This window comes from Hippoglossus hippoglossus, chromosome 1 (genome assembly GCF_009819705.1).
Source record: "Hippoglossus hippoglossus isolate fHipHip1 chromosome 1, fHipHip1.pri, whole genome shotgun sequence".
Taxonomy (NCBI): domain Eukaryota; kingdom Metazoa; phylum Chordata; class Actinopteri; order Pleuronectiformes; family Pleuronectidae; genus Hippoglossus; species Hippoglossus hippoglossus.
The window spans coordinates 28,181,592-28,197,518 of NC_047151.1; the positions used below are offsets into that span (position 1 = coordinate 28,181,592).

Below are 15,927 nucleotides of genomic sequence, written 5' to 3' on the forward strand. Positions count from 1 at the left end.
TGTGTGTGTGCATGCACGTGGCAGCTCAGTTTCCCGCTCTCTACTCACCGCGTCAGTCGCTAACGCTAATCCTCTGCACACTCGATTAGCCGTCTCACTGGCGGCAATACATTATGGCGCACACACACACACACACACACACACACACACACACACACACACACACTTGAACGTACACACGTGCACAGCTTGATTAATATTTTTATTTCATGCCCAATTTGTATAATGATGCATGGAGATAATAAACGAGTGTGTGTGTTTTCAGTGTGCGGCTGAGTCCGGTGTTCATGTTTGAGTTGTTGGTCTCTGCTCAGATTCCACACGATGCACTCGCCCTCATTCACTCTCACACACACACACACACACACACACACACAAAAATGATGGTGTTGACCTTTAAACTCTAAATTAAAATGCACACGACCTGCATTAAACTACAACTACTGACATCTACTCATTACTACTAATACTCAAGTACCAAAATACAAAACCCTGTGGAAAGTTTTTTTTTTGAAAATATAACTTTTACAGAACATTATGATGTCAAAGGGAAGTTAACCTTTGAGCTTGAGTAGTTAACAAGTCATTGATTTATCCTATTATCCATTTAGACCTTTCTTATCATTAATAAGTGTGAAAATCTTTTGCAAATGAACAGACTTAGTGTCGTTTCTCTGCTGGTTTCCATCGTGAGTATATTCTGAATCGACCTCAGGACCTTTTGAGAGCGTAACGTTCTTCTCGGAATAAAAACAACCCAACTTTTTGGATGCATGAAAACTCCTGAGGATAATAACCTGTTTTGAAAAGATACTGTTCCCAGTGCAGCAGAAACTATCTGACTTCTGCTCTTTAGTCTTTCCTCTGATTACACTTCACACACTCGCAAAACACACATTTCCCCCGCTCTCTCTCTCTCTCTCTTTCTCACACACATTCCTGTTCTCTCTGCTCAAACAACCGAGCTCATCAGGGCCCAAAGGGGCATCCATTTTTCAGCGTTGCCATGACAATCCGACGAGGAGGGGGTGTTTGGTGGGACCGGTGCAGTCACCTTGATAAATGACTCTCTTATTGCCGGCTGTCTCCCAGGGAATACTGTACACACACACACACGTCTCTATCCACAACACACACACCTCTGTGTCCCCGAGTGGCCAGCACACACACACACACACACACACACACACACACACACACACACACACACACACACACACACACACACACACACACACACACAGATCACTTTCCATGCTAATTGGGCGACAAGCCCTTTAACAAATAGCAGTTTAATGAGTCACTCCTCTCCACTGTCTGAGTCCACAGGGCGGTCGGCTGGTGAAGCTCTGGGGGGGGGGGGGAAACGGCTCAGAGGTCAAAAGGTCACACTGGCTACGTTTACATGGAATAACCGGTTGTTGGTCATTCTCTGGTGTCGTTGAGTTTCCCTGCAGAGAGTTGGAATTCTACAAATCTGCGATTCCTCTTTCTCCAAACAACGTGGGGATTTATTCTTATTGTAAATTGGATGTGATTCTCAAGCATTAATTGGTTGGATGAAAAGTGACAGAAAGGTTTCTGTTTGTGCCTGGAGAAAAAATGGCAAGGCACGTCCACTGTCCAAAAAATAATTTCATCCGACTGTAATTCTAAACAGGAAGTTTCTGTACGGCCCGTTTTCCAGCTTGTGGATGTACTAGGGTCAAAGTTCAAGTTGTTGCTCACACTAGTGAAGGGTTAAGGAGAGAGGATGTCGCACCTTGTACAGATCATTAAGGCAAATGTGTGATTTGTGAATATGGGCGACACAAATGCAATCTGATTTGAAGTTCTTGTTAAACACTGTCCCCAGGTTCTCAACAAGTGGTTTTCCTGCAGTCGATGCTCGTATCTTCAGGAAGTGGTTGTCGCATCACTCAACAAAGTTTTCCACAACTGGCACATGATCGACCTCTGCGTCCTGGAGCAGACTGATCAGCACGGTGTCATCCGCAAACTTCAGCACACGCCTGTCGGGGCAGTTTCTCCTACAGCTGTTCGTGTGTAGAATGTACAATAACAAGAACACTGCACTGATCCTGGGTCTGTTCCACCACTTCTGGGATGGAACAGACCCCTGCTGCTCTCCACCAGGTCACAGAGTTCACTGCTGACGTTGGTAAACTAGGCGACAGCAAGATGAGAAGTATCTTCATTGTGCCTCAATGTCCAAGACACAGAATCGATGTCACAACGACCGTCTGACTTTTCAGTTTAGTCTGAAAGGTTTTTCAGACAGTTTGGACTTTTGGACAAATCACAGGAAGTAGAGACAGCAATAAACAATAGAAGAAGAAGAAGAAGAGGAAGAAGAAGAAGAAGAAGAAGAAGAAGAAGAAGTACTGTAGAGTACTGCGCCTGAAGGTGCTGATGCTGCTATTGATACCATCATGACGTTACCATGGCAACCAAATGAAGCGCTTCATTCATCTTCTCCATTCAAACAGAAAGACTACCCCCCCCAACTGACAACAAGCCCACGTCAGACGCCGTCTACTAACCAATCAGAGTCCAGTATAGGTAGACTACGCCCACTTGGGGGGTTGACCACAGGACGTACGTATGTCAGACAAAACTCTTTAGTCCCTAAATTACAAAGTGGAACCAGAACTAACAGATCAGATGAAACAACAAACTCATGAAGCTTCAGACTCTGTGTGAAAACATCCGATAACATCTTCACATGGAAGAAATAAACCGTCACGACAGATGAGTCCTGAAGTAAAACATCAAAGGTTAAATATCACATTTAAAATGTCCTCACATCACTTAAACCTGTGGATTCTGCTGAATGATCCTGTTCCTCCGACCCACAGCAGCAACGCTTCTGTCTGAGACGCTGTTCGATGCTGAGCCACTTTCCTCCGCTTCCCACTGTCAGTTACTCTTAGAGCAAAACGACCTTCAGAGAGAAGCTGTGACCCCCTCGGCGACGCGAGGGGACAAGCGGCCAAGTGGCTCTGCGGGCTCAGAGTTGTTTCCAGGCCATTTCACTTTGACCGGGAGCCCGAGCCCCCCGCCCCCGATCATAAAGCTATCAGCCTCAGAGGGGGAAACATCCTCCACGCTACAGTAAACCAGAGAGGAGGACGGATAATGTATCTGTGCTGGCACCCCTGACAATCATCAATTATTCACACACAGGCACTCTGGAACCTGGAGTAAACACACACACACACGCACACACACACACACACGCACAAACGCACACACACACTGCAGTGGACAAAAACATACATGTTCACCCTGCAGAGCCACATGCACCACAAACAGGACACTTAGAGAGGCAAACAGATAAAGTGTGTCCTTATGTATATCATATTTCTATATACACACACACACATATTAAGATTTTCTTAGGTTAGAGTTTCAAAAGCGAAATCTCCAGGACAACCTTGTATTTCTCGGCTCTATTTGTGGGACAAATAGGTCGATACCATAAGAATCCAACAGTGAGTCATTATTTCACACGAACACAAGTAGAAACTCTCTGGAGGACGGACCAGGAAACCAGCAGCGTCATCAGGAGATTAGAAGAACTTCACACAGCTTCTCCGGCTGCCGGAGACATTCCTGGCAACGGACCTTCTCTCAAACTGAGGCAGACTCGTGTTGGAGATAGCGGCTGCTACACGTGTCGGTGCGATCTGAGCGCTCGTGTCCGTGCGCGAGGCGGCGGGAGGATTAATGACTCCTGGAGGTTTCAGGGAAATTAGATCAGTGGGTCAGAACGAGAAGTTATCTCAAAATATCTACAGCGACGTGAGTCACTTCTCGAAAGTGGCACGAGACGTTTATCTGCAAGGGAGAATATAATTATTAGATGGATTGATATTTCACTTTTCAGTTAAAAGCTGGTACGCGGCTTAAAGGCGAATCGACAAAGTGACCCCTTCTTCTTCTGAGAAAAGTGTCCTTTGGTGGCGACGGGCCTGAAAGAAGATTTTAAATCTTTCAAGGCCTTTTTATTTGTATGAATTAGATTCAAGACATGTTTTTTGACATTTTAAGGAACCACCCTGTAAACTCACAAATATAATAATGTCCACTTTGTTTGACTATATCATGTATTTATTGATGAGGTTGCAGTTTTTCTAATGTTTTGTCCAAATCATCAACAAACATGAAGGAGGAAGAACAAACACATTCAGTACAACGCAGTTTGTCTCTAACACTATCTTCAACCTCTTATTAAAATTCACATAGTTAAATTAACACGTGTTGGAAGGTGTAAATAAATATATTAGGGTCATTACAGAGGAAACTATACGCCTCATTAAGGTGGAATATCGGAATTAGACTCTGAGCCAGGAGCTGGAAATGTGCAGTGAAAAACATTAGTGGGACGAGAGTCAGAGGAAGAACGATTTACTGACGACACGAACACGAATAAAATGAGATTTACTACAATGTTCTGAACCTTGTGCAGTTTCACGATACAAGTTTCAGACAAGACGCAGAAAAGAGTGAAATAAAATAAAGAGTACAGAGGCTTTTATTTGCTCTAAGAGATGATGAGGACATGTGAATAATATAAACGTGGAGATTTGGAGAAAATCTTTAAAAAAAAATGATTAAATGTGAAATCACAACAGGGAAAAGCTGGAAGAGGAATGATGCCGCAGAGCAGCACGGTGAGCTCTGAGAGTCGAGGTGTGTGTGTCTGTGTGGGAGTGTGTGTGTGTGTGTGTGTGTGTGTGTGTGTGTGTGTGTGTGTGTGTGTGTGTGTGTGTGTGTGTGAGGAAGTTAAACAGACGTAAAGAGACCTAATGAGCACCAGAGAAGAGACACTGCAGCAAAACAGAAATGACACAAAGCCACACACACACACACACACACACACACACACACACACACACACACACACACACACACACACACACACACACACACACACACACACACACACACACACATCATTAGACTACTTTATAAATCCACACTCACAGAAACTCCCTCCTTCACACACACACACACACACACACACACATCCCATCATATACAAATGCAGATATCTGTGTTTTATCATACATGTGAGGACCTTCAGGCTCTGACCTACAAAGACTAAACATAAAACCTGGTCCTACTCGTGAAGTGAGCGGCAGCAAGGTGCCGTCCCTCTGAAGGATTCCCCTCATCTCCCTGATCGTCCTAACAAGTACAATCAGACACGAACACACACACGGTCGGAGTCCGACTACTCACAGCCTCTCGGTCCCTCTGGGGATGTTCTTGGGCACAGAGTGGATCCCCAGGCCGTGACAGTCCACCGTGTTCCCCAGGCAGCTGCACAGAGCCGGGCACGCCTCCGCACATCCACCACCTGCCAGCAGCACCACAACGCCCCACGCCACCATCGTCCACAGCCCAGAGCGAAGAGCCCGACCAGGGGCCCCGGCCACCGCCGCCGTCCCACGGCCGAGTCCTGACCCGGCTCCATCCCCTCCTCTCCCAGCAGGCATCCTGCAGACACTGGTGGCGGGATGAGTGACCACAACCAGCAGCACCTTGACAGGAAGAAGTGGAGGAAAAAAAGCCTGAAGTGGAACGAGTGAGACGCTTGAAGAGGCGGAGAGAGACGAGCAGCGCAGCCAGGTGAAGTTGAGCTGGGACTGAACGGCTGCCACTTGATCCCAGAGTGGCCTTTCAGAGGGAGAGAGAGAGAGAGAGAGAGGAGGGGGGAGAAGACCAGTATATCCTCCCCTTCTCTTGTCCACAGCCTCACAGCTCCCTCCAATCGCCTCCCCTTCCTCTTCTCCTTCCTCTTCTCCTTCCTCTTCTTCTTCCTCTTCTTCCACTCTGCTCTGTGTTCTCTGCTCCCTCTCTCTCCCTCATGCAGACGTACAGTGTGCTCGCCTCTCCCCTCCACTTTTCATTGAGTCATTGTGCACCGAACAGTGAGCCACTAGAAAAAAGAAAAGGAGAAGGGGGGGACTCCCTCACTCCCTCTGTCTCTCTCACACATACACACACATACACACACACACACACACACACACACACACACACACACACACACACACACAGCAATCATCCATCAAAAGCTTTTACAAATAACAGCACTTAGACTCCTCCCATAACACCCCCCTCCCCACACACACACACACACACACACACACACACACACACACACACACACACACACACACACACACACACACACACACACACACACACACACACACACACACACACACAGAGTGAACTCACATCTCTTCAGTGACAGCAGCAGCGGAGGAGTCGGCACCTCCAGTGACGGAAGCCCTTTCCTCTCTCTCTCTCTGGCCTTCTCCTTGTTTCTGTCTATCTCTCTCGCCCACATGCTCTCTCCTCCCTTGGTGGTGATGGGGGGGGGGGGGGTGAGAAAAGAGCCTAAGGCGAGACGGACGTGATGAGAGGAGAGACAGAAGAGGGGAGGAAGGGGGAGAGAGAGAGAGAGAGAGAGAGAGGAGAGGAAATCGTGATGAGGCTGAAGCATCCGACCGGGAAGCTCCAGGGAAAATGTGAGGACAGAAAAAACAATTTGTGGAGCGATGGAACAATAAACGTGAAATAAAAGGAGACGGAGGCAGTTCTGCTTCTGGTGAATGTGATAACACATAATAACATATTGGTGTTTTTGACTCAGTACCAAAGCAAACTGCAGGAACTCAGAGGGAGGAAGGTGTGCGTTGGGGGGGGGGGGGGGTTCCTTATGAAACTGGCATAACTGGAATGCCATAAGCTGCCACAGAGCTTACTCAGAAGTCTATTATGAATTCACTGGCGAGGCTTTGAAATTCAAATTGAGGCTGTTTTTCTTTTTTTTTAAATCTCCACAGAAACGCTGGCTCCAGCTTTTGTGATTGCCATATTACCAAGGAGAGGAAGAAGGGGGGGAGAAAAATCTGAATCAGCGGGGAAAGCTACAAAAAACCAAAACCTAAACCTTCTGTGAGATACCAGCTTTCACAAGTCTTTCTGCTCTATCAGAAATTTAGTTTAGCGTGATTCAAAACTCGTCCACAAACCACGAGAGAAGTTTCAAACCCTCACACTTGGGAAACTGCAGATGTGCAGCTTCTTCTCCTCTCGATGATGAGCAACAAACTGTGACAGATTTAACATTTTCTAAAATCACAGATAACAGATGTTACAGCAGCATTCAAGGCAGAAATTAAAGATGGAGTCATTGTTGTCGTCGTGTTTGCAGCAGTTGCCGTATTTCTCACCACATCAGGCGGTTATGTGGCGTATAATGAGATTTTCCCTGGCTAACAGATTTGATTTGGTTTGTTTACAGTACGACGATCAGCAACCGGAGGGCAGAGTTTACCCGGCTTTTTATTTACCACCGTACATGAGTGATTATTGCTCGTGGCCTCACTTTGTCTTCTCCCTGCAGACCCGCTATGACGGGTTAATTTAACCAGGCGCTCTTCAGAAGTGATGGAAAACAAATTGGCCACAGGCAGAGTCCCGGCTGCTTCCTTTGTGCGGCTGAATTGAATGACTCATTCAGCGATAATCTGCAACAAAGGGAGGGACGAGATGTTGACATCTCCAGGGGGGTGGACCCCCTCATTCCTGGGGCCATAATAGCTTTTTTTGAGGCAGGGGTAGGTGGGTAGGGGGGGGGGGGGGGGGGGGGGTTGTGCCGACGCGTCTGAATTGATTTCTGGAAGGTCGGAGCAGATGCTTTTGTCTCAAACACATCAGTTCACAATAACCTCAGATTGAGAAAAGTCCCTGCAGCGAATATCATTTGACACCAAAATGTTTGATGTCACTAACAAGAGGAGGAAATCTATTGATGAGCTAATAAATAAATCATTAGATCAATGTGATGAATCCACAGGACGTACAGGTGGTAGAGGCGGAGCGGAATATCGATACAGGAATATAGAGATATGAGTGATATCAACATATAGTCATTTAGTTGTATAGTTTGGCACTTTATGGTTGTTTTATATTATAACGGTGGCACATGTGGACATTGACAGGTTACAGTGTGTTTGTTAAAGACTAAAGAGACTTGATGCAGTGTTTCGTCTCAGTTTGAGTCAAACTCGGAGACTGACGCCAAGTCGCAGTGAATGAACACACACAAATCCTGCACTTTGCATCTTCTTCAGTGAGACAGATATCATGATGTATGATTCTCTTGCATTGTATCGTGATGTTATCGTGGGACATGCAGCGCGTATCGTGAGTTACCCTGCGATTCCCACCACTTCTAGTGACGTTACCACTTCAGGGGACGAAGACGGTGAGATGCTGCTTGATGTTCTAATGCTGCAACGACATTTATAGAGCTGAGACAATCTGCCTACTAATTGGCACAGACGGTAATACTTGATTAATCAACTTAACTTAACCTTAAGTTATACTCAACATAGATTTTATAAAAGCCAAACGTGGTCATGGTCAATCACATTTATTCTGCACTTGAAACCTTTGCATCCAAACAAACTGTTTTAAAGAATTCAAATTTGGGGATTTCCGCTCATTTACTGTGACTATGTTTAAATTTTAAGCTTTGATTTAAGACACTCAAAGTCTCCCAGTGATACTCTGGTGTCAGGTTTTTAATTATTGGCAGTTGTGTGATGTTTGCGTTGTACAAACAGAAAGTGAATCTCACTTCCCCTGAAACACACAGAATAGTTACAGGTGCAGGTTCATGTCAGTAAAGATGTAAGAAACAGTGATAAAACTAAAATCACATCCCGTGTGTGTGTTCTACTAACTGATGCGGTCTTTGCTCTGCACTCTTCAGAGATGCGTTTTCTTTTGACACATTAGTAGAAATAATTAGTGGGATTGTGGTGAAGCCACTTCAGTAAAGCTCAGTTGTGTAACCGTCACTGAAACAGGAGCGTTTCTTATGCTTTACTTCTAAAGCTACTGGTTCTGTGGAGTCAAGAAGGACGATCTGAAAGCAGAAGCGTCGCCGAGCGTCTCTGCTGAAGCTCTACCAGTCACTTCACTGCCTGACCTCTGACCTCTGACCTCTGACCTTCCTGCAGGGGGAGACACAGTTTGTCTCTGATGAGGAGTTTGAACATTTAACACAGAAGCCGAGTGTTGACTCAACACTGTAATACACTGTAATCTGAATATGTCCTCCTGATATGTAGCAGATAATGTGTTTGACGAGCTTTAACTTGATGTGTTAATTCTCCTCAGTTGGAACCAGATGAACACATCTGTATGTTGCCCAATACCGCCCTCTGCTGAGCAAACAGGGGCACTACAGAAACTCAAGCACAATCTGCCGGACGTTTGCTCAACTTTGCTTTTAAATAAAGATGGACGACATCACAACTGCCCAATATACTCAGCCAAAGTGTACGATCGCCCCCTGGTGGGTGGCGATTGTATCCGGGATATTTTAAGCTTCTTTTCAAGATAGCGGGAGGAAGCGGAGACGCGTCGTCCATATTTAAATAAAGTCTAAATACAGTGAGAAGTAAGAATACAGCGGAAACAACTGAGACATTTAAAATAAAAACAACATCAGACTTTCTGTAGTAAACATAAAAAAAAAAAAGGTTTAATCCAAAGCGGACCATTCGCCAAGGAATCCAATTTACAGGGTTAAATTATTTTACACTAAAAAAAATAAAAACAAACAAAACAGGTTACCACAGTTTAAACCACACGGCCCAACAGTCACTGACATGACTTCATCAGGACGTGAGGGACAATGAGAAGTAAAAAAAACAATAAAAAGTCGAACTGACATTTCAACATCTTATTGTCCCGATGAACAAACAGATCAGACGCTGGTCAGGGAAGGTTTTAAATTTACAAATGTTCAGCTTCCTTTCGTGTGGGTCTTGATTTTCACAGCGTGCAGAGGAACTCGGAGACAATGCACAACGAGCAGAGGAACTTCCTGTTTCACATTTATGTTAAAGACACCGATAGAACAGTTCCAGGGAAACAGTGGAGAGAATGACTCAAAAAGAAAAAACAGTGTCACTTAAGTCTTGCAGGGTTTTTATAGTAAATACCACCGACATGCAAACTCTGTGTTATTTTTAAATATTTAAAGTTGTAAGAGGAATAAATACAAGAGAAAACAATTTGACCTTCCCTTAAAACTGGCTCGTAAAACTGCAGAGAACCGAAAAATGAGGAGGAGAAATCGTCAGAAGAGGAAACGACGTCATGGAGACGTCTCAGTTCAAAAGCTCGTTTCTCCTCCGAGATGAATTCAGTCAAAACAGAAATGAAGTCAATCTCTAGTGTTTATCTGTAGCTGACGTTTCAGCCACGTGCAACAGCTTCGTCACTTTCACAAACCCATCGGTACAACATCCACAAAACCTTCAACAGCAGGATGCACCAGACACAGACTCAGCAGCACAGACACATTTCCAAACAAACATACAATTAGAACCAAGAACCACTTTTTAAAGTTTATAAAAAAAAAACCTACTGAACACAGAGCTGGTCTGGGTTCAGCAGGATGTTGCTGAGGCGCCACTGAGCAAGGCAGTGGACGCCCACCGGCTCTGGAGTGTTTAGGAAAAGGCTGAAAATAAAAAAACTAAAGTATTTCTCTGGTGCTGAAAACATGGAACTGGTGCATCCGTCCTGACGATACAACAAACTGAGCAGACATCAGTTTAAGTCAAACCATGAACAGTGAAGTCGAGGATCTGAGAACAATACATTTAAAAACAATTAATTATATAGTTCAAAATGTTTAAAAAGGGACATTAAGAAACAATTTTAGTTTCTGCAAATACAAAAAGAACAAAATAAGTTTCCTGGTGTTAGACAACAGATTTATTCTGCAGATGAAAGTTGCAATGGTTTGCTCATCGTTTGAGATTAACTTTTTCCTCCGCTGCCATGTAAACCGTTAATGCTCAATAGTGCAAAAATATGAGAAAATATTCCAAATTGATCCTTTCCTCAACTAATTGGACAGCTGTTTGGGTTAATTCCTTATAGACGCTCTTATTTTGTAGTTTTGGGGGAGAAACATCATCTCTCTCCAGAACTCAGAGATTCATCCTGTAAATGACTTAATGTCCCTTTCATCACACAATCCTTAAAAACACTGTTCGAGGTGAAACACATGAAATCAAAATCTGTAACAGTCGCATGTTTTATCACAACACACATGAACATGACGTGTTAAATAAAACAACCAGGTGACGCCGTCCAATCACATTACGATCCTTTCTTACTTCTCTCAGACTCGCGCCTCTTCTTCGTAACACAATCAACCTTCGATAGAACACCACACACACACACACACACACACACACACACACACACACACACACACACACACACACACACACACACACACACACACACACACACACACACACACACACACACACACACACACACACACACACACACACACACACACACACACACACACCTTTCATTTCAACAGAAACAAAAACCCTCAAGCACTTTTGTCCAAATTAAGACAAATGACTCCTCCGTCACCAGCTGCAGTTAAAAAAATAATAAAAAAAACACAAAATAAAATAAAAAAGCTCCTGGAGATATTCTGGGAAAGTTTCATATTTGACAGATTCGCAGGGATCCCAGTCCGCGGGAGTCGTTACGATGATTATTAATTATTGTTTTTCATATCAGGAGGAGGAGATGTTTGAAAAATTTAAATCCAGCTGATTCCAGATCAGCAGCACAATCCCAAGACATCTTTCACCCAAGTGTCGTACCCAAAGCGCTCATCACAGTTCCCAATAAGAATAAAGTGTAAAAACTTTCAGAACATGCACATCACACACACACACACACACACATTACAACATATGTACATATTCTACATGCTACAGCAAACTGTGAGCTCCGCTAACTACAGGCCGCTGATTCTGAGACAGCAGCAAATAAAAAGGGTTTCGAGTGACGACTGGCACAAGCAGCTTCGAGCCAGAGACGCAGAACCAAAGTGAAGAAGCTGCTTCAGGTGAATCGTTGCTGACTGGATCAGTGTCAGAAGTTTATCGTCAAATCAAGAGGATTATTAAAACAGGCAAACTCATCACTTTATAGCAGCAGAACTATAATTTAACATTTGATGAGTTTGAATGTGTTAATAATGTTAAAATAAACTGTTATAAACAGGTAAAACGTGAAGAACATCTTGTTAGAACAATAAACTTTTCGTGCTGTAACACGATATTCATCCATTTTTCTTTTTCCTCCCGTCGCAGCAACAAACCTTTTGGTCGTCATTACACTTGTTGAAATATTATTGTGATTCTCAGTATTGGGTTTATGGTCCAGATCTACAACTAATCTCATCACATCGGATTTCCAAATTAAAAACAAAATGCCTAAAAATAATGTCTTAATTGATTTGAAATAACGTCAGACTGATTCTCAAAGTGCTGGATCTCCATCAGAAGTTCACTGTGTGGTCTAAAATTTAAATTATTTAAAAGAATATTAACGTCTGTAGCATCTAAAGACAATAATAAAAAACATTAAAAACTATAAAACATGAATTTTCTTCACCATCCTTCGATCAACAGCATGTAGAATAAAAGCTGCTGGTACCAGTTAAGTCACATCCTGACCCATGTTCAGTGGTAAAGTGAACCCAGACTTTGGTTCAGCTGCTCTGGCTTAAATCTGCTGAATATTACTCACAGTTATATCAGACTCACTACAATGAAAACACAATGACACAAGATGAGGGTTAATTATACTAATACGGCCCAAATCCGGTCTGAGATGAGAGGAAGGTGTCGGGTGTCACACAGAGATCTCCTGAGCAGGAGAGAAACACATCCTGGTCACGGCGGGGGAGGCCTGCTGAGTGATGGAGGGGAGGAGGGAGGAGGGAGGACGGATGGATGGACAGAAAACAACAATTTAACAATTCACCGTCATGTTTAGGAGAACTTGAGGCACAAGCTGTTGGTATTTAGAATCCCTCGACCTCTGCAAGTTAACAGAGGTGATACGCAGCAAGTCGGAGAAATCCACAGGTTGCGTTTTCTCCCCCGTCCAAGTCTTTGTTGGTTTGTTTGTTGGATTTTGCTTGAGGTGTGCAAGCTCCTTTGTGATTTTTCTACTTTCAGATGTGAAGAAGAAACTGTTTCATACCTTGGAAACCGTCAGAGCCTTGTTCTCTGTAAAAGTAAAGTCTGGGTTTTTCACCACCAGTCCCACCTTCCCCAGCACAGGACCAGTTAATGGACTGTTCACCTGCACACAACAAAACAATGCTATTATCACTCACTCGCCTGTGACGGATTAAATAAAAAGGGTAAATAACAGAGACGATACTAAACCAGAGAGTTTCAGTTCCGGAGGAAAGTACAAAAATACGAAGTGCATTAGAGCTTCTCAGTGTAAACGTGGTAAAAAAAAAGCAAAAGAGCCTCACCCCTTGGAGGATGACGTTCTCTTTACCAGCTTTCCTTCCAGCCCTGTTGAAGGCGTCGGGGGAGATGTGTCGGACCCGCCTGTCTGCTGTCAGCTGCTCCGCTCGGGCTTTGCGCTGTCGTCAGAGCATCGGGTGTGAAAGTTTAGAGAATCAATTACACAGATTATTGCTTTGTTTCTCTCGCTAAACTTCTCGTTGTACTCCTCTTCTCCACTTTCCACAACCAACATGGACCTCCATACCTTGATGAGGCCCCCGAACGACCGTGAGCGGGGATGTTTCTTGCTGGGAGCTGGGGGCGCCTGCTGGTGCTCGTTGGTCGGCGACCCTGACGTCGTCTGTTTGACCAACTGCACACAGGGGAAAAAAAAACACCACTTCATACTATAAGACATTTAACACTCGGAGATCTGCATCGGAGAAACTCAACAGCCGGACTGTGGGACGGAGGGAAGACGCTGAGGCGAACCTGTCGGACGAGTTTCTTCTTCTTGGCGGAGTCCGGCATGTTGTGGTGGACGTGTCTGAAGAGGTCCTTCAGGGCCTCCTCGGTGTACTGCTGAGCTGGGGACTGGCACGGCTCCGGAGCGCTGGGGCCCAGAGCAGCCGTCCTCTTCAGGGGCAACACGGCACGCTGGGCCGGAGAGCTCCTCGCCGCCAGCAGCTCCAGATCTTCCTGAGAGGGCAGAGCAGAGCAGGCTGAGGACTGTGGACTGTAGTTGTAATGATTTAACTTGTTTGATTCAGAGCTTTAATCTACTTTTCAGTTCACTAACTTTGGCATTTTAAATGAAAAAGGTTGATCTACTGTGAGTCTGTGAACTAACCTTGGTCTGCAGAGCCTTGGTCCCAGCGAAGTGCACTCTGGCATATTCCCGCAGGTAAGCTGGAGCCTGAGCATCGAACAGGGGACACACGTCATTCATTACAACAGTCACATACTATATCTCAAGGACATGGTTTTTAGAGCATATAACTGATTAACTGGTTTGGTCGTGTGTGTGTGGTCAATAATCACCCTGAAGAGTTTCTGTGAGTGTTTGATGAGGAACGCCATGCTGTTGTTCAGTTTCTTCAGGTTGTCTTTCAGGTCACCGGCCGTCATCTGGAGCACGACGCAACAACAAAAACAAACTAATAAAACAGTTTAGTTTCTTTCTTTAAAGTGGATGACTTAATTGTGATAAAAACATTCTCTGTACAGCCTCTGGCTCAGGTTCTAAAGGACATGATCGTACGTGTCTGGGCCAACAGGACGTGCGGAGCGAACATGAGGGCCAGGTTGAAGGCGGACATCTTGTTCTTGTCCTGCTGCTTGGCTGTGTAGTAAAGCAGGTCCAGCAGCAGTTTGAGCAGCGAGCGGTTGGCCTGAGGCAACAGCAGGAAGAGAAGCTGCAGGGCCTCGATCTGACGCTCCTTGTTGGGCACCACAGTCTTGTTTGCCTTGCTCGTCAAACAGAGTCATATCTGGGACAGAGATGATGATGGAGGATGTAAAGTTAGAAGGGAGCTTTACCTTTTCCCTCTCGTAACCATTTCCCAGTGACAGAATACTGCTCTGTGTGTGTGTGTGTGTGTGTGTGTGTGTGTGTGTGTGTGTGTGTGTGTGTGTGTGTGTGTGTTGTGTGTGTGTGTGTGTGTGTGTGTGTGTGTGTGTGTGTGTGTGTGTGTGTGTGCGCGCTCCTACCAGCTATCTTAAGGTGTGCATGGAAGTGTCGGTGTGTGAGCAGTGGCTCGGGCAGCTCTCCCAGGAAGGTCTTGAGCAGCGTGGCCACGTCGTTGGGGTGAAAGTCTCCAGACGCCAGGTCGACATCGGCGCCGCTGTTGAGAAGCTCCTTCAGGGTCTGCTGCCGCACGCTGTTCCCCGGCACCCGGAACAGACCCTCCACATGCAGGTCTGAGGACGGAAGAGCAGGCGGTGAACACAGAATAAAGCCTGAAGCATCTGCTGACTTGTGGAGGCGGTTTAAAAGAACCCGTGGGTTAATTAAATGTTAAAATCAAAATAAGTTAAGTTGCTGTTTCTGAATGACAAAACAACAACAAAAAAAGTGGATTTTCTTTGAACCACTTACTTTTGCTGAGGTACTCAATGAGCTGGTAGATCTGAGCGATGCAGCTCTCTGTCAACGGGGTTCCAAACACAACGTCCTTATCTGTGATGTACCGGGAGATTTTGAGAGTCAGTGATTATTCTAAAAGTTGCTGAAGTTCCCATCATGACAAACTGCTCCTGTGTTCTTGCTTCAGGCTCTTACAGTCGCACAATTTCCTCAAAAACAAACTCAAAGCTTGAAAGAGTGATGAGACCTCAACTAATCAAAAGTAAACTAATCTTTATACTGCATGTCACTCACTTGACCGCTCACCTTTGCGTTTGAGGAAATTGAAAGAACGGAAGAAGCCTCCGTTTCCCCCCGTCGGGGTCTTGGGACTCTCCTCGCCCAGGAGCTGTGAGAACTCGGCCCCAGGAAGGTCGATGAGGCGAGTGATGTTACTGAGCACCACCT

At 45.0% G+C, this 15,927-nt stretch overlaps 2 protein-coding genes across 3 annotated transcripts in view; both read right to left on the minus strand.

Moving 5' to 3' along the window:
* Positions 1–6,333, minus strand: part of LOC117760398 (slit homolog 1 protein-like) — a 45,285-nt gene extending 38,952 nt beyond the window's left edge. Inside the window, exons 1-2 of one of the 2 annotated variants that reach the window (XM_034583406.1) lie at positions 6,253–6,333; positions 5,248–5,990 (exon numbers count right to left, since the gene is read on the minus strand). In XM_034583406.1, coding sequence (XP_034439297.1) covers positions 5,248–5,504 — 257 coding nt within the window. In that variant the 5' untranslated portion in view covers positions 5,505–5,990; positions 6,253–6,333. Of the gene's footprint in view, positions 1–5,247; positions 6,183–6,252 lie in introns of those variants that run through there. The other variant, XM_034583414.1, reaches the window with a different exon arrangement.
* Positions 6,334–12,341: 6,008 nt separating this feature from the next.
* The window catches only part of LOC117766496 (rho GTPase-activating protein 19-like), a 5,346-nt gene continuing 1,760 nt past the window's right edge, over positions 12,342–15,927 (minus strand). Inside the window, 13 exon segments of the mRNA XM_034593606.1 lie at positions 12,342–12,840; positions 13,135–13,236; positions 13,418–13,531; positions 13,660–13,767; positions 13,887–14,093; positions 14,245–14,310; positions 14,436–14,522; positions 14,656–14,667; positions 14,669–14,857; positions 14,859–14,884; positions 15,105–15,314; positions 15,493–15,573; positions 15,787–15,925. Coding sequence (XP_034449497.1) covers positions 12,781–12,840; positions 13,135–13,236; positions 13,418–13,531; positions 13,660–13,767; positions 13,887–14,093; positions 14,245–14,310; positions 14,436–14,522; positions 14,656–14,667; positions 14,669–14,857; positions 14,859–14,884; positions 15,105–15,314; positions 15,493–15,573; positions 15,787–15,925 — 1,401 coding nt within the window. The 3' untranslated portion in view covers positions 12,342–12,780.